General features: G+C 43.3%; 1 protein-coding gene across 1 annotated transcript; it reads left to right on the top strand.

The window, feature by feature from the left end:
* Positions 1-375: 375 nt before the first annotated feature.
* LOC124241769 (acyl-coenzyme A synthetase ACSM2B, mitochondrial) lies at positions 376-22207 on the top strand. Its single transcript, XM_046665859.1, is given in 19 exon segments — positions 376-686; positions 688-814; positions 3443-3655; positions 5933-5969; positions 5971-6138; positions 7446-7598; positions 9363-9426; positions 9428-9518; positions 12137-12218; positions 12438-12567; positions 13723-13803; positions 14935-15033; positions 16928-17067; positions 17189-17237; positions 17239-17287; positions 18382-18432; positions 18435-18481; positions 18804-18809; positions 22166-22207. Coding segments are annotated over 19 exon segments (1677 nt in total). The 5' UTR covers positions 376-638.
* Positions 22208-22526: the final 319 nt, after the last annotated feature.

The following is a 22526-nucleotide window of genomic DNA, read 5'->3' as shown; positions in this document are numbered from 1 at the left end:
GACATCTCAGCAGCTTATAATGATGCATGGTTTTTCCCATGGGTCTGTGGATTGGCTGAGGATGTGCTGGGCTCAGCTCAACTCCACATGTGCTACATTCTGGGACCCAGGCTGAAGGTAGACAGCTATCTGGGGCATTCTACTCTCATGATAGAGGGCAGAAATGCTAGAGTTCCTGACCAACCACACAACCACATCCACCTATTGACCAAAGCATATCCATGGGCAAGCCAGAATCAATGAGAGGCGAATACATACTCTTGCCCAGATTGCACTGGGAAACTCACATGAAAATGAAGAGGGGAATATAATCCTACTACAGGGAGGGGGAAAACTATTGGGAACAATTCAATCTACCACATCACTGTATTTTAAGCACAAAGGGGTTTATTGTATAGAATTGGGTGTTCACAAATCTGTCAGAGGTGCTGGAGAGATAGGATCTAGACAAGATGCGGTGCTTTTGGAGAATGGCCCACCAAAAAGAAACCAAAATGGATGCTGAGTGCCAATTCACTCGTAACCACCAGAAATTGATTTCTGGAAGAACCCTGTGAGGCTTGGATGAATCTCCGAAAGCAACTGATGACTTTACAAGAAAGACTCATCTGTCTCCTGTCTCCTTCACAGGTCTGACCATGCACTGGCTGTGGAAACTCCAGGGGCTTTGTATCCTGTGGGGGACTTTGGATGTCTAATAGCACTGTCCACATTCATATCAGGCAATTGGCAGCCCTGCAGTGGGGCCACCAGAAGGTCCCTGCCAAGTTTAACTTTGCTAGTGATGTGGTGGGTCACTGGGCTGGCATGGAGAAGATAATGGGGTAGAGAAGAGGCACAGAGTTGGACGGATTGGCTGAGTTCATTAATCACCCATTCATGTAATAAATTTTTATTGAGGACTTATGTGTCAGGCACTAGGATGAGCTATGAAGATGATGTCCACCTCCCTTGAAGGCAGCATGGGGTGGGAGCAAGAGAACATGAGCTTGGCAGAAAGTTGAGCCTAAGAGACCAGTGCAGAGCGGAGTGAAAACCACGGGTGGCTGACACACAGTTTGCTTGCACCTACTGCACATGCTGTATTGTGACCTCCCAGAGTGAAACAAGGACAGGTGGGTTAGGGTCATAGAGGAGGTGGATTTGGGCTTAATAAGAGAAAATCAGCACTCAGGACTGCAGCAGTCTTCTCAGAAAGATATGTGTCCTTGTCATCAAGGGTGTGTAAGCAGGATGGCCACTAAGCAGGGATTGCCAAAAGGGCTGCAACATCAGACATCAGAGAAAGTGAGTGATTCAGAAATATCTAATTTTCCTTTCCTGCTCTGGAATTCTAAAATTCCTCCCCACTCACTGCTGATCCCGCCACTGCTGTCCCTTGAAGTTCTGTGTGCTTTTATAGAGGATGGAATGATTCATCTTGGCTGGAACAGGGGGAGAGGTGGATCTGTCAGCATGGGCTTAAAAGCATGGTGCTCAGAGGGAGTTGTAACTGTGATGTTGTCATGAGGTCCCGACATCATGACAACATTAATAGAGAAATCGCAGATGCTGGGCCTCTAGGCTGAAGATGGGTCATGGTGCAGAGTACTCATAAAAAAATTTGGTCAATATTTTAAAATTGAAAAATTTCAGATAAAAATTTAGATTTCTGGCTTTTCTTTAAAAGTTAGACTTCCTTGGAATAATGAGGAAGGACTTTACTACCATGACTCAGAATCCTGAATCCATAAAAGAAGTGATTTAATAAATCTGCTATGTAAACATCAAAAAACCTCTCCTTTGAAAATAACACTATAAGCAAAATCAAAAAACTAATGACAACCAGGGGAAAAGTATTCAACTCATATACAGCAAAAATGTTAATATCCCTAACGCAACAAGAGCTCCTAGAAGTTAAGAATAAGGAGCTGCAACCCAATATAAAAGTGGGCAAAGTATATGAGTGGGCAGTTCACAGAAAAGTTAACTCAATATACTCTGTGGACAAAGCTATGACGAAATAGACACTCTCACACATTACTGGTCAAAGTGCAAAATAGTATAATTCCTATGGAGAGGAATTTTGAAATATCTAACACAATCACCAATACATTTTCTGTTTGACTTTGTGTCTTTGCTCTCAAGCTGTCACATGGGGATCCCTGAGGATACCAGAGACTCAAGGGAGTCTGTGAAATCAAAACTATTTCAAAGCAAATTGCAACCCTTGTGCATCACTGGTGGGAATGTAAAATGGTACAACTTCTATGGAAAACAATATGGCAGTTCCTCAAAAAATTTAAAATAATTAAATAATTTTAGTAATTAAAATAAATAGCATATAATCCAGCAATTCCACCTTTGGGTATATATCCCAAAGAATCAGAAGCAGGATCTGGAAGAGATATTTGTACACTCATGCTCATCGTTGTTGACAATAGCCAAAAGATAGGAACGACCCAATATCCATTAATGGATGAATGGATAAACAAAATTGGCATGTCCATGCAAAGGAATACTATTCAACCTTAAAGAAGAATGAAATTCTGATGTATGCTACATGGATGAACCTTGAAGACATTATGTTGTGAAATAAGCCAGACACAAAAGGACAAATTTTGTGTGACTCCATTTATATGAGGTGTCTAGATTAGTCAAAATACCTAGAGACAGGAAGTAGAATGATGGTTACCAGGGGTTGGGAGGAGGCAAGATTGAGGAGTTGTCTAATGGATACAGAGTTTCAGTTTTGGATGATGAAAAAGTTCTGGAGATGGATGGTGGTGATGGTTGCACAATAATGTGAATGTGCTTAATGCTGCTGAACTGTACACTTAAAAATAGTTAAAATGGTACATTTTATGCATATTTTACCACAATAAAAAAGGAAAACAAAAATAAATATACAAATAAAGAAAGAGAGAGAAACAAACAAACAAATACATAAATCTAAGGTAACAGTTGCCTTCTTCACTTCCATTCTCTCACAAGTGCACAGTGGCATTTTCCAGAGGCTACATGATAGGTGATCCTGCAACAATGGAAGTGCAGAAACAGAAAAGAAAATCCAACTGTCTTCTTTTAAGGAAGACGATAAAGAGATTTGCAAACATGTAAGGTGATGCCTCTCTTCTCATTATTTTTTTTTGTTTCAGAAAGTATACTTACCTCTGTATCAAAATGTATCTTATTTGTGGTAATATATAATGGGTTTCTTACTGTTATTTTAAAAAGCACACATTTATAAAATTTCTCAGTTTTAATTTCTAATGTAGTAAATATTGATTGATAGAATTCATATAAATAAAAATTCTTCAGGGTTTTTAATACTTCTTAAGAATGTATAGGGGTCCTGAGATTAGAAAGCTGACTATACATTGATAGGGCAATCCCAAGACTGGCATTTATTCTACATGCTTGCGTACCGGCCCACCCTAATCAGTAGGCCTTCTCTTTTTTCAGGCTGGCAAGTGGCCCCCCAGCCCAGCCCTGTGGTGAGTGAGTGGCGATGGGGATGAAGTGATGTGGAACTTCAGCCAACGGAGTGAACTCAGCCAGCAGGCAGCCAATGTCCTCTCGGGGGCCTGTGGCCTGCAGTGTGGGAACCGTGAGGTGGTGGTGCTGCCCCGAGTGCCTGAGTGGTGCCTGGTGACCCTGGGTTGCGTGAGAGCAGGTTGGTAGTTGACCACCTGGGCTGGGCACTGTGTACTTTGTGAAAGAAACTGATGGCAGAGAAATGCAACCATCCCTCCCAAAAGATGCCCCCTCAGCATAGCATGCTGTCCCTCCTCATATGGAAATGCTACTCTTCTTTCATTTATTTAAGCAAACTATGTGCCAGGCACAACTAGAGGTTGCTAGTATGGTAAACAAAGTATAGTGAACAAAACAGGGTCTATGTACTCATGGTACTTACAGGTCTTTGGAGAAAGATAACTATTAAACTATTAATTACAAATGTTATTTAATCACAATTTTGATGAATGGCATGAGAATTTTATAAGAACCTATTAAAGAAAAGTTGGCAAACTATGACCTGTAGGCCAAATTCAGCCCACAGCCTGTTTTTGTAAATAAAGCTTTGGGAACACAGCCATGTCCTGCTCACATATTCTCTCGTTGCTTTTGCACGACGATGGCAGACTGGAGCAGTTGGGACAGAGAGCATCTGGCCCACAAAGCCTAAAATATTTACTGTTTGGCCCTTTGCAGAAAAATTTTGACAATCTTGCTATAAAAGGAGACTTGAACTGACTAATCTGTGGGGGTCACAGAAGGCTCAGTGGAAGTGAAATTTGGGCTGAGAGCTGAAGGATGAGTAGGATTTGGCCAGGAGAGGAGGCAGAGAAGAGTGCTACAAGCAGAGGGAACACACAGAGGGAAGGGGAGCTTGAAAATTATGAGAGAAGCTGAAAGCATGTCTGTGTGCCTGCAGTCCAGGCAGCAAGGAGGAAGGAGCAGCAAATGAGCCTGGAAAGATGTAGAGGTGCTAAACTGGTAGACCTTGGTAAGCGTTCTGGCCCTTATCCAGTGAGGAATGGCAAACCATGGATGGATTGAGTGATATGATCATTTTCTGTTTGTAAAAAGTCTTTATGGATGGTACATAGACGGTAGGATGAAGGAGTGCAAGAATGGGAGTGGGAAACCCAGATAGGAGACGAGGTATGATGGTGGCTTTACCTTGGATGGGGTGGAGATAAGTGGATGGATTTAGGAGACAATGAGGAAGAAACTGATAGCAGGACTTTTTGGTGAATGATATACTATAGAGGAAGAAGGCCAGGGAGACGAAGAAGTCACAGACACTTGGGCAACTGACTGCATGCGGCTCTCTTTCACTGGAAGGAGGAACGCAGGGAGAAGCAGGTATGGGGGTGTCTGGGAAAGACGACAAGTTCAATTTGGTAACTGTTGAGTTGGGGGTACCTGTGTGATGTTCAAGAAGGGATGAGGAGTTCTAATTATGAGATAAATCAGTCCTGGGGATGTAATGTACAGCATGAGGACTATAGTTAACAACGCTGTATTGTATATTTGAAAATTGCTAAGAGAGTAGGTCTTAAAAGTTCTCATGACAAGAAAAAAAATGTGTAATTATGTATGGTGATGAATGTTAACCTATTGTGGTAATCATTTCACATATATACATATATAAAATTATAGGCATACCTCATTTTATCGTGCCTCGCTTCATTGCACTTCACAGATGTTGTGTTTTTTACAAGACCTTCCACCAGCAAAAAGATTACAACTTGCTGAAGGCTCAGATGATGGTTAGAATTTTTTAGTAATAAAGTATTTTTTATGTGGCTCCTGAAGTGTTGAGAGTGGGAAGAAAGTGAGCTGGGGCAAGAGCTATTCAACAGGAGGAGCATGTGAAATCAGCTTCATAAAAGGTGAAAGAAACATAAGACTAGTTATTCTCTGGAAGAATAAAATAAAATCACAAGAGTTTCATCAAGATAGAAAACAAAAACAAAGAAAAACTAAGAGCACTCTTGGCTAAGAAAATGCATTCCGTGTCCCAGTTTTGGGAGAAATAGCCAGTACCTAGAGCACTATGGTGCTGCAGGACCATGGACAATTCCAAGTAACTTTCCTTATTTTAATGACTGTAGGGGTCTTTGGATACAGGAAACTCCTGCAGGGCATTTTGTGTAAGGTTTGGAGGCATTATATTGGCCTTAGACTGTCAATGGTGTGACATTAGGTAACCCAATTTCTCTCTTTAGTCTCAGTAGACCCCTTACAGCTCTGACAACCCGGGGAAATCTGGGTTCAAATCAATCTCTGATCTTCAGTCCCCTTGTTATTATTACTCCCACTGGTCACCACTACCCAACCTCCCCTCCCCCATTTACTCCCCTCTGGCTGTTTACATCAGGCCTCTCTGGGGAAGAAGACAATCCTCCCTCCCAGTTCTCTCTAAGCCATTTGGCTTCTCCAGGCCTCGTCTTCATGCCCAGGACTATCCAGATGAAAGCCAGACTTTCTCTATAGGCAGCAGGTGTCCAAGGCCAGGGTCATTGTGGCTGGGGATGAAGTGGCCCAGGCAGTGGACATGGTGGCACCTGACTCCCCTTCTCTGAAAACAAACCCACTGATGTCTGAGAAAATCCGAGACAGATGTCTGGACTTCAAGACACTACTACAGTGAGTATCTACGTGTCTTATCCTGGGTTTTCACCAAAAGTGGAAACTAAACCAACTACTTCTGTGCAGGCACTTTATTGGAGAGGTCCAGGAATCAGAATGTTGGGGAGAGTGAAGCAGGGGAGAAGGAAAAGCTAATACAAGAGTTTATTATTGAGTCACTGCATGGATAAGTGGGACTTGATCTGCAGGAACCTTCTGAGGAGCACACAGAATGCCTCTCAGGATTGTCCACTAAAGGATTGACAGTGCTGGCCCATCAGCACCTGACCCCCATTGGTGGAGAGTTGCGTTGCGGGGCATTATCTACCCCACACTTCTGAGCTGCACATGCATGCATGTGGAGCAGGCTCAGAGTTCCATGCCATGGTGGCAACAGAGAAGCCCCTGCGCACAAAGTGAGTCATCCATGGTCCACACTAGAAAGAACACCGTATGTGTTGAAACTTGCCTGGAGCTGTTCACTACAACCATTGCTGGAATCAGAGTTTAGGCCAAGAGTGTATGAGGCAAAACACAAGAGAAGGCTAATATACTGAGTTTCCCGGCTCCTCTTCCCACCTTCTGTATCCCTAAGCTAGGCTGCTTCTCAAAGACAGAGGACTCTATGGGTCCTTCCAACTGTCGAAACCAGGACTCGCTGGAAGAATGAGTTTCCCTGTGACATGTCTGAAATCCCCCCCACTAGAGACACATACCTTAGGAAACCCCCAGGGAGAATGAAAGCTTTTCTAATGTCATGGTCTTTAAGATAACTGTCTGAGAAGTAGGCAACATGAGGCCAGCTTTGACAGACTTGAAATCAGGACACTGGAGGACATGTCTGGGAGAGGTACAGATGCTTCAATGAAATAGAAGAGGGTGCACTGGGGAAAATCATACCAATTGAGCACCTTCTGTTCACCTGGTATCAGGCTAGTGCTCCCAATAACAATCAGATTAACATTTATTGAGTCCTTGCTGAGCTAGTTGCTCATTTTTTTTGTGTTACAGTTAAGTTTCTCAATAACTCAATGAAAGAGACAGGTATTGTTGATCTCATTTCACAGATATGGAAAGTGAGACTCAGAGAACTTAAATAAATGGTCCAAAATTACATAGTTAACAAAGTGCCAAACCTGAGTGGTTTTCAAGCCCAAGTCTGACTAACTCAGAATCTCATGATCTTAATCACTCATCAGCCCACTGCTGAAATAGGTTGGGTGACTTGCCCTTGCCAGCATGGGGGAAGGTGGGAAGAGATGAGTCACCAGGACATCTAGTGTCCAGGGCAGATCTGAGAAGGTGACACTCTGTGTCTCTGTCAGAGAAGCATCTACCACTCATTGCTGTATGCAGACTGGAAGCCAAGAAGCAGTTGCCATCTACTTCATCAGTGGGACCAGTAGCCTTCCCAAGATGGCAGAACACTCTCACTCAAGTCTGGGCATCAAGGCCAAGATGGATGCTGAATGAGAAGAGCTCTTTCTCTTTACAGAGAACTATACAACCAGGCCTTGAGACTTTCCTGAGCTCAAATCCAGTTCTACTGGGATGGGCTACTATCTGATGCTTATGAGAAAGATAGTTGGGAAGGGGGACATGAGGGAGTATGGCTTAGCAAGTTGGGCATCCATTGACCTTCGGTGGGACATTTCTGTTTCAGGTAACATGGGATCTCAAAACCTCTTCAGTGCTTTGAGCCGTGTGTCTACTAGGTTGAATGATTAACATAAAATTGATACACGTTTTTCCCCAGATTAATCTATATCTTGTACTTTGGGGTGATGGTAATTTGCTTGATGCTGCCTGCATTCTAAGAAGGCATTTTTGTCAGCAGCAAATTACTTTTTGGGGCTGGCCCAGTGGTGTAGTGGTTAAGTTCACGCTCTTCCCTTCGGCAGCCTGGGGTTTGTGGGTTTGGATCCCCGGTACAGACCTATACACTGCTCATCAAGCCATGCTGTGGCAGTATCCCACATCAAAATAGAGGAGGATTGGCATGGATATTAGCTCAGGGACAATCTTCCTCAAGCAAAATGAGGATTGGTAACAGATGTTAGCTCAGGGCCAATCTTCCTCACCAAAAAAAAATTACGTTTCAAATCCATTGAAGTAGAAGCTGTAATTGGATTAATTAGATGAACTGAGATCTCAGATTTCTGGATCTCAGATCTCATAATTCAGAACGTCCTTCTGCTCTACATCAACCCCATCAGTGGAATCAGATAATACTGTGCCAAGTTTGTTATGCAATAGTACGTGGCTGTATATTGTAGTTGTAAGTCCTTTTAGTTCTTCTATGTGAGCTGCCACCAGAGCATGGCTACTGACAGACAAGTGACGTGGTTCTATACCCGGGCCACTGAAGTGGAGTGCACTGAACTTTAACTACTAGGCCATCAGGGCTGGCTATGGAAAAATATTTTATTACAAAAAATCTCAAAAACTTAAATGTCCTACTTGTGAGCCTGTGTTACCAGAAAATTAAATTGTTTAATAGAAATTATTTAATGGAAGAGCTATAGTACAATTCAGTTTATAAAAGATGGGAAGATAAATCACTTAAATGTAAATAAGATATTAAATTCCCAGACCCTCCAAAATTTGGTCCTAATAGGCTATGACCCAATTTCCCTACAGAGCTGAAAGCTTTAATCTTCTTGAGGAAGGGACACATACTATGGAGATTCCCAGCCATGGAAGTTCTTCATGTCTAGCCTAATTCATTTTTGCTTTAAAACAGACCGAATACATTTTATTCTGGCCTGAAGAAAGGGAACGAGTTTTTCCCTGTACAAGACCCTTGCCTGTGCTCAGGAAATTCATGATTCTTTGAGAAAAGAGAAACAAAGATCTACACAGCCAAACTTGAACTCTGCAAGGACTCTTGTCAGAATATTCACTTAGTGTCTTCTGTTAGTAAACATTTCCTGGGTGGTTACCACATGCCAAAACTGTACTAAGTTCTGGGGATAAAGTGAGAGTGAGACCCAATTATCTATTGAGTCATGGGAGCTGGGGTCCCATCTTCTAAATACCTGCCCCTTCTTGATACAGGATGTGTAGATAGATCACCTCTCCTTCCCTCTGCCTGCTCACACTTACACACACGCCTACAGACACACTCAGGTACACACAGACCTGTGCACACACACCTACCCCTCCCCACACATACACACACACTCATGCTCACTCACTCTGGTATGCACTCACATGTATGTACATTTCCTCTATATTCTCAGCATATGGACAGACCTGCAAGCCTCTGACATCATATGGAGCATCTCAAACACAGCTTGGATAGTGACAACTTTTGGCCTCATTTCTGGAGCCCTGGACATCAGGAGGACACATATTTATCCATCTCTTGCCAAAGTTTGACCCACTGGTCATTCTAAACATAAGAGAGGATCCAGTTTGCACCAGATGGTCAGAGTGAGCCCAAGGTTTGAACACTCCGATTTATTGCAGTTTCCTTTAGTTAACCTAATTTTGACTAACCCTGTTACATGGATGGACGGTGTTCAGTAAGCAAGATGAGAATGGTCCCTGCTCTCATAGAGCTCATGTCCAGGGAAGGAGACAGACCCATATACAGATAAAATATATTCAGGGGACAGGCATCATGGGTCATTCATTCACTCAACACATGTTTAATAGGCTTTTGCTCTGGTGTCAAGTGTCAGATAGATGGTGGTGAACCAAGTGTAAAAGAGAAGAATGGAATATTGGAGATGATGCCATCTGTATGTGTGTGTGTGCATATGTATGTGTGTGTGCATAGAGTGCAATCTGCATAAGTGTACAGCTTGAAGTAATTTACCTATGTTAGATACCTTATTAGTCAGCTCAAGCTGCTAAAATACTGTAGACTGAGTGGCTTAAACAACAGACATTTATTTCTCATAGTTCTGGAGGCTGGGAGTCTGAGATTAGGGTGCCAGTATGATTGGGTTCCTGGTGACAACTCTCTTCTTAGCTTACAGACGGCTGCCTTTTCACTGTGCCCTCACATGGCGGAGAGAGCGAGCTCTGGTGTCTCTTCCTCTTATTATAAAGACACTAATCCCATCATGGAGACCCCACCCTCATGACCTCATCAAACCTAATTATCTCCCAAAGGACCCACTTCCAAATATCATCACATAGGGGAGCTGGGCTCCAGCATGTGGATTGTGGGGGAGACAACATTCAGTCCATAGAAGACACCCATATAACCCCCACCAGATCAAGACGTACAGCAGTCCCACCACTGCAGAAAGTGCTCATACCCCCTCATGCCATTGTCCACACCCCGTAAGTTAAGCATTCTTTTGACCTCTACCACCATAGATTAATTTTGCCTCTTCTTGAACTTCGTGTAAGTGGAATCGTACACTAGGTAATCTTTTGTGTCTGGCTTCTTTCACTCAACGTATTCTCTGTGAATGCTGTCCATGTTGTTGCACATATTAGAAGTTTGTTCTTTTCAATTGCTGTATAGTAGTCCATTCTGTGGATCTATCACAACTTCTTTTTCCATCTTATTGTTGATGGACATCAGGGTTATTTCCAGTTTGGGGCTATTATCTATGAGAAGTTTTGAAGAATAAATAGGAGTTTTTCTAGTGGAACCTGATGGGGTGGCCATTAAATAAAATCTATAAACTACACTACCCTGGAGCAACAAAGCAATGGAAATGGATGCATTTTGTTTGTAAATTCATGCCCTATGTCAGACTCTATTTGTGATGGGGAGTTGGGTCATTGACATCCTGGGGCCTCCAGGTCTCTTAAGGAGTTGATGGCCCACACAGACTTTTGTTTGGCTGGCAACAGAGACCCCAGGAGCACACACAGTCATGGATGGCCTCCTTAAAGGTCAGGCATGGTTGGATTCTCTCAGGAGATTCTCTTCAAATGATTCTGTCATTCTCTGTTTTAAACAAATTCTTACTTTGCCTCCTTCCAAAAGAGGATTTAAAGTGGCTTTTAAGTGTCATAAATAGAAGAAAAGAACAACATGAAAACAATGTAAAATTATACAGCCTATTAGGAAAATATAGAGTGGAGATGTTGGGGCGGTGGGAGGACTAAAGAGAGTAAGGAGAAGTACAGCAAATAAATAGATAATTGCATGGTGAACTTCCTGTAAGGCAAAGCAACTAGTGAAATGGGATGATTTTCGTAGCTTATACCAGTTCATCAAAAGCACTCAGAGGAAATAATGGCATGATGTACTAATGTTAATCATTTTTCCGGACATTTTTGCCTAAACCATTTTTTGTAATAAATTCTGCACAAAGCAAAGCATGGGATGGAGGTGGTGTTACATAACAGTTAAGAGCACAGACTGCAAATGCTGGTTACACTACTTGCTGGTTGTGTGACCAGGGGCAAGTTGCTTAAGTATATGGGTCACAGTTTTCCCCTCTTTAAGATGGGATTGATAATACAAACTCCATGAGGTTATTGTGAGAATTAAATGAGATAGCACAAGGCCTGGCAAGTATTCAGTACTGGCTATTTTTTAGTAGTGCTTCTTCTGAATTGTCTATAGGTGCTTTTAACTTTTCAAAGCACTTTTCTACCTGAATTGTGTCCCTTGGGGACAATAGGGCTGGAATTAATCTGTTATAAAGCTAGTCCCAGGAGGTTAAGGGACTTAACCAAGAGCACACAGCTGATTTGCAACAACAGTTGATCTCTTTCTTGGTGATTGGGGGTTTACGTAATTCTAGAGGAGAGTTTATGGGGGCAAGTCATTAAATTGATGGGAATGGGCTGCCAGGATTTGACAAAAAGATTCCAAATTAGTCCTGGATCTTTTCTTTATAATTATAGGTGGTTACTTCCCTGTCATTTTTGACTTGAGGATGCATGAGAATTTGGGCTCATTTGGACTGAAATAGACACACTAAAGAAGCTAGGATTTAAATCCAGAGTCCACCTCCATAGCCCATGCTGATAACCACTGTGCATGCCAGTTAGTTTGGCATCTGACCTGATGGGCAGTGTCAGCTGGCTCTCTTCTTCCAGGCACTGTCCAGCTACCCAGTCAGCAATGTGGTAGGAGCCCCCAGTGTTCACCGGATGTTGATTCAACAGGATCTTTCCAGGTGATGGGACTTTGGGGGTTGGTGAGAGCCTCTGGTCTATTGGTCCATCCTCCTGCCTCCCCCTCGTACACACTTGCTCATCTATCTGACCCTCTGAGCATAGGTAGCCAGATGAAGCCAATTTTATTGTCAAAGCCCCCAGAATCCAGCTCTAGGCCTGGGCAGGGCTCAGTTCTAAGGAGGCTTAAGGGGAACAATTACCTCTCTTCTCTTTTTCAGGTACAAGCTCCCACATCTACAGAACTGCTTAAGCAGAGGGGAGACCCTCCTTCCAGACACATTGGAGAAGTGGAGGGCCCAGACAGGACTGGACATCCAAGAATTCTATGGCCAGACAGAAATGATACTTGCTCCTGGGACAACCATGAGCTGGTGAATGTGGTGGACTTCAAATGGCTCTTTGATAGTAAAAATATGAGCCACCATTTATCATGCACTTATTCAGTAAATATTTATTGAGCACATACTATGAGATAGGTATTGACAATTCAGCAGAAACAAAAAAATCAAAGCTCCTGCTCTCATGGAGATAACATTCTAGAGGGAGTTGGAGACATTAATAAATATATGATGGGTGAGAAGTTCTATGAAGAAAAGTTAAACAGGTAAGATGGGGTGAGGTGGGATGAGGGGCTGGTATTTCAGATACGATGGTCAGGAAAGTCCCCTGTAATGGTGTAACATTTTTGAAGAGACCTGAGTTTATCAAACAAGCAGGCACTGTACTAAGCTGCTCAGATTGAAGTGAGAAGTGAGGAAAGGAACACACTAGGACCCCACCTCACCTGCTGAGATACCTTCTTGGAACTCTTGGGGCCCCGTGAGCATGACGTGGACTCATATTGCTCTACATTGTGCCACTTACCCAAACAGCCCGGGTAATCCTTTCCCCCAACTCCTTTCCCCAGTGCTTCTTCTTGGGACTCAGTACTTCTCGCCTCCTGCTCTCCACTCTTTTACCTAACATCCTTCTATGGCTAGTGTGTCCCCTGGCAGAACTCCTGAGAAGGCTCACAGTAGGGCTGTGATGTGGAAGAACTCGGTAAATGTGGGGAAGGACAGTGGAGTCGTGGCAAGGGCTTCCAGCCGTTCAGAGGAGGCCATGTTTAGGGACTGCTCCTTTGGACAGCAGCATCTCCTTAGAATTCATTTCAGGATCCAAGCAGAGCTGGTCCTCTTATGGGAGATAATTTAATCCCATATTATTTTAAGGGACTTTTGGTGTCCGTGGTCCCTTATTAAAGTATGGCTCCCTCTGAAGAGATTATAATGTGGTTGTTAGTTCCTCTTCCCTGGGGAGTGGTCAATCAAATTGCTTTCTACTTTAAGGCACCCCCTAGAATGGGGTTCCAGTAAGGGGAGAGCCAAGAAAAGGGGAGGGAGGGAGCCACCAAATGAGAGGCAACTTCAGGACTGTGTCAGGACCTGCTCTGCTGAAGCTTTCTTTCCTTTTTCTGTGTCCCATGACTGTGAGGTTTGCTGATCTGTCCACAACTTTCCACAGGGACTCACTTGCAGAGTTTCCAAGACAATGAAAGTCAAACCTGGCTACCTGGGAACCACCACTCCCCATTACGATGTGCAGGTTTGTTAGGGGCACTAAGGAGGGAGGGAAAACATCAGTTTTTCAGTGATTTATTTATTAAATTGCTCACTGAGGAAAAATAATAGAAAGTAAAGATATTAAAATAATATTTAAAAAAGAGGGAGGGAGAAAGGGAGGAAGGAAGACAGAAAGGAAGAGAAAAGAGAAAATTATTCATATTCTTATCATCCAGAGAAAAGTACTTTGAATAGCTAGTTATATAAATGTATAGCTTCATTAGTTATATAAATGTATACATTTAAAAAAATAGGGGTGAGTCTTAACATACCATTTTGTAACTTACTTTTATCATTGAACAATCTTGAGTGACCATCTTTCCAGTTCATTTAACACCAATCTACGGCAGAATTTTTAATGACTACATAGTAGGTAGTATGGCTCCACCACTCTTTACACCTTTTATTGGTCAATAGATGATTTCCAAATTTTTCACTAGTAAAAACAACATTGCAATGAATGTGCTGTAGCTAAAATTTTGCTCCTTTCCATTATTTCTTTGGGTTAAATTCCAAGAAATAGAATGTGCATATGTGTATCTATGGTTCTATGTGTGGGTGCATGTATCTAAAGGGTAACAATTTATACTCTATTCAGTGTTGTATGTAATTGTCTGCTCTCCCATCTGTGACTATGATAACCATTTACAGATCCATTTTTTAAAGTATCTTATCTCATTCTTGTGCAATCCTGTGAAATAAGCTGTCATTATCTGTTTTACAGACGAAGGCCCTGAGATATAGAGCTTAAGTAGCTCAAAGACAGCTAGTAAGGCAGCAGAGTCATAATTTGAGTTTTGATCTATCTGGTATCCAAGTCCATGGGCCTCAAAGATAATGGGAGGCTATTATATTTCCTGAACTCCTAAGGCCAGAAGAATCTTCCCAAGCCCCTCTGGTCCAGTCTCAATAAGAGGCTTCTCTTAAACTATCCCAGCCTGATGGATTGGAGATCTAGGTTTAAAACTCTTGTCTTCCCTTGGTTTCTGGTTCTTGTTTTCAGCGAGCACTAGAGCAAAAGGGTCTTCCACTTGACCAACTCAGCTCTTCCATGTTGCCATTCAAGCCATTTCCTGTTATGTAGATGATTCTTCCAATCTGCTTCTTCCTCCAGGTTGTAGATGACAAGGGCAACATCCTGCCCACTGGTGCAGAAGGAGACTTGGGCATCAGGGTCAAACTTATGAGGTCTATAGGCATCTTCTCTGGCTACGTGATGAGGAACGCACGCTCCTCCATCTGTGCCCTGGTGGCGATAGGGGGTTCTAAGAAGGAAGCGAGGGTTCCCAAAGTTGTGAACTTCCCAAGAGGCACTGGCAAGACATAGGGACCAGGAGGGGAGGGATCCAGTGTCCAAGAATGGGTGCTTTGCCAAGAGAAACGATTGGCCATTCAACCCTGCTACTCTTAGCCTGTCACTAAGATCCCATTTGAAGAATCATCTTTCTCTGGACAGCCCTTTCCACCCTCAAGAACTGTTTCATACCAGAAAGCTTATTGCCTCTCAATTATGTACAGCAGTGTTTTTCCAAGGGCAGCCCTGCCCCCACCCCCAAATATCTCCTCTGCTCTATGCCACTGATTTCCTTTAGAGCCATGCTAGACACTACACTGACTGCACCATATAGTTGGAGGCATTTTTGTCTTCAGACCTTTCAACATTAGAAATAGATGATTCTTGAGTCTAACTACCTCATTTTACAGGTGAGGATGGTGAAGCTAGACTCATCTGACTCGTGAGTCGTACAACTCACCCAAGCCCCAAACACATTAAATAATAAATTAAATAATAATCATTGCTACCATTTGTTGAGTGTTTACTATGTGTTAAGCACTATCCTAAAGCACTTCACATACATTAAACTCATCTAACCCTCCCAATGACCCTACGAGGTTCTTGGAGACAAATTGCTTGAGTTCAAAACCCTGCTCCACTATTTACCGTGTGATCTTGGGCAAGTTGCTGATCTCTCATGCCGTTGTTTCCTCACCTGTGAAATATGTATTATGGTATCTTTTGGCATTATGACCGATATCTAAACGCATTAATATTTGGGAAACACTTAGAACAGTGCTATGTAAGAGTGCATTAAATAGAAGAATTGCTGTTCTTGTTCTTAATGGAAATTATAACTTCTGTTGTACAGATGAGGAAAATCGAGCCTCAGAGAAGAGGGCACAGCCACACTGTGTACTTCTTCAAGCATTTCCTGTGCACTCTCCCACTATAATCTCACATGCCAGTGAGATAGCTAAGGCATGGGATTCTCCCTATTCGACAGATGAGGAAACAGACTCGGGAGTTGATGTGTTGACTCAAGCCTGCAAAGTTAATGCCAGCAGGGGTTGCATGGTGACCAGGAGAAAGAGTCAGGTTGGTGGTCAAGAGATTTGACTTCTGGTCTCAGCTCTGCCATCTGTAAAATTTGTTTGGCCTTGAACAAGCCTCTTGATCTCTCTAATCTTCAATACCCCTATTATCCAAATGAAGGGGCTAGGCTGTGAATACCCTATTCTGCCTTTTAACCAGTGACTGAACACTTAATCTGGATCCCACACCTCAACAGTTGAACAAACACTTGACATAAAGATGCACTAACAAGAAGAAAACCTCAAACCTTCTCACTGCTCATGAACAAGTGCCTCAGCTGAATAGAGGGGCCTGGGCATTGTAGAAATATGCACATTGGCCAGGGCACTAGGGGCTTGCTGATGTATCTCTAGAACTTTCAAATTTAACAAAGGAGCCAAGAAAAATGTCTAATAAACTTTGGTGCCCTTGATCAGTGTCATGGAGTGGAGTTGGGGTTAGGATGACCATTGAATCAGTTGGGGAAAATGCCCTAGATCTTGGATGAATGAATGCATCAATATTGTCCATCAGACTAAACCCTGGGGAGCAGGTAAGAGACCCTAGTGGAATAGCTGAAATAAAGAAGGAAGGTCCACTTCCATCTGGGGACTGAGATTGACAGATTCAGGGCCAGCCTGCCATGTTTAGTTGTTCCAGTTGTAAAATGCACAACCTGCCCTCTGTTCATGGCAGCCCTGGGGCAGAGGATTTAGGCTTTGCAGGAACAATGACTCTGTCTTTCTCTGGTCACCAGGACAATCCTGAGAAGACAGTGGCCAACACCCAAGGAGATTTTTGGCTCCTGGGAGACCGGGGAATCAAGGATGAAGATGGATATTTCCAGTTCATGGGGGGCGGGGGGGGGGGGGCAGATGATATCATTAACTCCAGCGGGTGAGCTTGGCTTCTGGGCTGGGAAGGGTAACCTGGATCTTTATTCTGGCTGGTTCTAGACTTTGGGGCTGGCCTAGAGGTTGAGTGTCCAGCCTTCTCTGAAGGACAGGTTCTTCTACAGATACCAGATTGGACCCTCAGAGGTGGAGAATGCACTGATGGAGCAACCACACTGTGGTGGAGACAGCAGTAGTCAGTAGCCCAGACCCTATCCAAGGAGAGATGATGGGGGAGCAGCAGCCTGGGGGTCTGCAGATTTGGGAAACAAGGGCAGTTAAGAGCATGGACTCTGGGGGCTGGACAGCCTGGGTCCAAATCTTAGCCCTGTCAGTTATCAGCTGTGTGACCTTGGGCAAGTTACTTAGCCTCTCTGAGCCTCAGTTTCTCATCTGTAAGATGAGGGTCTGTTGTGAGGATTAAATGTGTTAATATTTGTAAAGTGCTTGGAATAAGGCCTGGCACATAGAAGCACCACATAACCTCTATTATTATGGGGCTAAATAGATTCCACTGCTGTTTGGTATTTGAATCAGAATCCAATCCCTGACCAGAGAAATGAGGAGGAATTTGAGCCAAGATATAGAGCCCCTGAGCCATGGGGTTTACAATAAGAAGAAAGACTCCCCCCCCCCATAATGCCAGGGTTATAGAAATAGGTCCAGATAGAGTCTAATAGAGCGTGGTGTGTGTATAGGGAAAAGTTAAGGTGCAGAGGTGTGGGTCAATGCCCAAGAACATTTCTGTAGGAAGCTGACAATGTCAAACCTCTGGCAGGTGTGGGACATATCACCCGTGGAAATCATAGGAGCAACTAGGCAAACGGGGCCTGAAGGGGGATCTTCTACTGAGAAAACCCTGTGTGCCAAGCACTGTACTAAGCTATGCTATATATGAATTCATTTCATTTCCCATAAAGTAAGTATGACAATTGGATCTCCATTTTATAGATGTGCAAACTGTAGATCGGAGAGGTTAAGCAAATCATTTGGGCTCATAGTCCCCAGTCTTTATTTTCCTCTCTTCTCTTGTATCTAGCTTCTCTCCATCGGTCTCTATTGTCCTGGGGATATGAGGTGAGCCTGGTCTCCATCTACAGTCCTACCTGCCCATCCAATATGCCACTTGAGAGAGAGTTGGAATCTTGGTCATTATTATCCTCAATTTCTCCTTTTCTACTGCCCTGGATATCTGGAGGAGTAATTGAGGGGATATACAGGCGGTGGCTGTGGTGGAATTCTTAACACTGATTTTGCATTATCCCAGGAGATGACGACATCCCCTGATCCCTTCTCTCTTGGCCCTCATCCTCACTGCAGGTACTGAAGGCATTTGTGGTTCTGGCCCCACAGTTTCTGTCCCATGACCCATGTCCCATGTGAAGTCAGTGACAGCCCCATACAAGTATCTGAGGAAGGTGAGGCTTCTGGGCTCCCATCCTTCCCAAACTTGAGGAAGGAGGGATGGTTTTCCTCTTGTATTTCTCTCCTCCAGGCTGAGGATGAGGCCTCTAAGTACAAAGTTCCACCTGACTATGACCAAGAAAGCCCAAAAAAACAATCCAGCAACTGTCCAGATGCCTGAAAATTGTCCTTAGCCTTTAACTCACTCTGAACTGAAAGTCAGATGCTTCCATGGGAACAAGTTCTAGCCAATACCTGGCCTACAGTCCCACTCTCTGCACCAAGGTCTTGCTATAGTATTCAGGATTCTCTCAGTTGCAAGTGACAGAAATCCAGCTTGAAGTTTATTGCTCACACAATTGTTAAGTCCCAGGAGTAGGTGAAGCTTCAGTCATGACTTGTAACAGGCATTCAAATGATGTGACCAGGGATGTCTCTTTCAACCCTTGACTCTCCTTCTTTCTGTATTGGCTTCATTTCTTGAAATGCTCTCCCTTTTTAATGGCCTCCAGAAGCTCTAAACATACATTTTTAGCAGCCTAGCAAATCCCAGTAGAAAAAGAGCATCTTTTTCCCCACAGGCATCAGCAAAAGTCTTCAAGTCGATTCTCTATGGACAAATTCAGGTCATGTGTCCATCTCAAACCAATGCCTGTAGCCAGGGACATTCTGATTGGCCAGTTCTGGGTCATGTGATCACCCCCGGAGCAAGTGCAGGAAGGATGGGAGAGAGAGCTGCCCTACACCCTTGACATGGACTCAGTGAGGGAGGGGTGGCTCCCTCCAGGAAACTGGAAGTGCTCCTACCAGAAAAGGCAAAAAGCATAGAATCTGCTATATCTGTTGTCACTCTGGGGCAGAGCATGGAGGTTAACACTAAAGCGTGGAGGTTGACACAGAAGAAGGACGCAGTTTTTGGAGCTGGGTACAAAATGGGAGCTTGCACCAGGGAAAGAAAAACATTTTCTCTTTTTGAGTCTGGGGTAGATGATGAGAGCAATCACATTAAGCCTAAAGCCCCCAGATTCTATGTAACCTGGATGCTCACTGACGCTTTGTCAGCACAGGCTAATTGTTATAGGCAGCTTTTCTGAGAAGCAGACTCTGGGAAGGAGATTAACCTGCAAGAAGTTTGTTAGGGAGTGCTTTGGCATCAACACCTGGGGAAGGAGATGGACAGGAAGGGAACGGGATTGGGCAGGTCAAGTTGCACGATGATGTGGTTTCAATGGAGGCCTCAGCCAATCCCATGGAGCGTTCTGAAGCTAGAACCACCTTTCAGAGTTTCCTAAAGGGATGGATGGGGTAAGGGGTGGGCCTTTATAGCCACATGTGGGTCAGGCATGGATGCAGGCTGCCCTAGGAAGGGGGCATGGTCCTGGGAGAGACAGCTCTCCTTAGCTGTGCACTCCACAAAGAGGTCTGGCAGTGTGGGCGTAAGCCTTTTGTTCCTCCGGGGGGATCTAAGCACATTAAAGAGTCCACCACACAGAATTTCAGCCTTAAACTGATAGAGAGGCAGTGTAGCACAGTCTGTGGAATCAGACTGTTGCATTCAAAATCCATCTTGCCACTTACTTATTCAAGAATCTCTCTGTACCTCAGTTTCCTTATCTGTAAAATGGGGATAATGATGTTACTCTTTCACAGGTTGTTGAGAAGAAGAGTTGATATTTGTAAGGCATAAGGTGCTTAGAAGAGTGACTGACACATAATAAGCATTTAGTAAGTATTTTAAAAGTAGACTAGAAATCCAATAACACCAAACATCATCAGAATTTTGAGTTGTAACTGAATATTTGGGGGGATCCAGAGAAGGGGTCCTATCACACAGTATAACAATGTATTATTCAATAGACGTGTCTCTTTTTTACAAGTCTCTCCTCTAGAATGCCCTGGGCAGCAGGTTCGTTCCCCCTCCTCCCTCCTTGCAGAGACCATACTCTTCTGCTCCTTTATCTATCTATCTATCTATCTATCTATCTATCTATCTATCTATCTATCTATCTAATTGAGGTCATATTGGTTTATAACATTGTGTAATTTCAGGTGTACATTATTATATATCAATTTCTATATAGACTAGTATCTTGCTCACCTCTAATAGTCTACTTTTTGTCTATCACCATACGTATGTGCCCCTTTACCCGTTTCACCTTCCCCCCACCCTCTTCCCCTCTGGCAACCATTAATATGTTCTCCTTATCCATGTGTTTGTTTATCTTTCACATATGAGTGAAATAATACAGTGTTTGTCTTTCTCTGTCTGGCTTATTTCACTTAACATAATGCCCTCAAGGTCCATCCATGTTGTTGCAAATGGGATGATTTTGTGTTTTTTATGGCTGAGTAGTATTCCATTGTATATATTTACCACATTTTCTTTATCCATTCAGCAGTTGATGGGCACTTGGGTTGCTTCCACATCTTGGCTATTGTGAATAATGCTGCAATGAAGATAGGGGTGCATAAATCTCTTTGTATTGTTGATCTCATGTTCTTCATGATATGTAGAGTAGCTTTCTTCTCAGGATTAAACCTGGATCTCCCCTGTGGCTTCCTTCTACCCTCTATCTATACTCTAGGGGCCAAATAATAATATATGTTATGTTATACTGTCTTTGTTACACCTACTCAACCCTGTCCTGGTAGTGTAAAAGCAGCTAGACACAATTATAAATGAATAGGCATGGCTGTGTTTCAATAAACCTTTACTTAGAAAAACAAGAGGAGGGCTGGATTTTGCCCACAGGCTATAGTTTGCCAAACCCTGCTCTACCCCACTGTGATTTTAACAAACTGCTTCCTCAATAAAGTCAGTCTTGCCTGATGAAGGATTCCAACGTTAGCTGCTAAGAAGATACTTTTCTCATATCAGTATCCCTATTGTTATTATTTTTATTAAACCCAAGACCATCTGACTCCTAAACCAATGCTCTGACGAGCAGAACCATATAATGCGAAGCCTCAATGAATTGTCCTTATCATCGCTATATTAGGATTCAGGAATATTGAAGATGGCGGAGTCCTCTATGTCAAACGTTCCTTTTCACAGGTGAGAAAAGTGAAATTGGAGAGATTTTATAGTTTTGCCAAGGACACAGCAGCAGGAAATGACTGAGATGGAATTAAAAACCAGGCTTCCTAACTCTTAGTTGTCTGTTCTCTCTGGTCCAGATTAATAACCACAGCTAATATTTTTGGTTGTTTACCCCATGCTAAGAATGTAGCCTTGAAATCTCATTTTGTCCTCACAACAACTCAACAAAGTTGTTGTTATCCTTCAGCTTACTCAGTGAGGAAACTGAGTCTCATAAAAGCCAAGTGACCTTATCAAAGCCAGGCAAGTGGTAGAGGAAAGACTAGAGCCCAGGGAGTCTGATGTCAAAGCTCAGGTGTCTAACATGTCATGTTGTGTTCACCGTACTGCTTCTTCCCTGTCCTAGAGAATGTCAGAGATCAGTTGACTGACCTTTATGTCCAGTTCTAGCCATTCTTCTCTTGTCCTTGTCCCAGAGGACTTTCTCAAGCTTCTTATTGCCCAGGGGGTTGCCCTGGGAGTTTTCTACGCTCACTTCTCACTCACCTGGAGCCTCTAGACTCAAGAGCTTCCCCTCACCGTATTTTTCCTTTGAAAATTCCAACCTCTTTGGGGTCATGGACAGTTCACCCTGGACTGATTTTCCCAACACATGGAGTTTGTCTTGGACCTGCCCAAGACAGTCACAGGGAAAATCTAATGACAACGAGTGGAAGAGATCCAGGTGAGCTGGTGCTCAGTGAGGCCTGCAGGGGCCTTTCCTTTGTATCCTGCCCTTCTTCCCCTTCCATTCCCCTTTGGGTCTTCTGTCTTCCTCTGGGGATATGAGACTATTTATGATAAGACATGTATATGATTTTTGTCTTTCCTTGGTTATGACCTCAAAATCTTTCCATGTTAGATGTTGAAAGGAGAAAAGGAGGGAATGAGAGAGAGAGAGGAAAGTGATGCAGGGTCAGCAAGCTGAGGAGTTGAAAGAAAGATTTCTTGGACTCTCAAGGTCTGGCAGTAGTGCTCTT

This window comes from Equus quagga, chromosome 7 (genome assembly GCF_021613505.1).
Source record: "Equus quagga isolate Etosha38 chromosome 7, UCLA_HA_Equagga_1.0, whole genome shotgun sequence".
NCBI lineage: Eukaryota > Metazoa > Chordata > Mammalia > Perissodactyla > Equidae > Equus > Equus quagga.
This window is presented reverse-complemented; position numbering and strand designations above follow the sequence as displayed.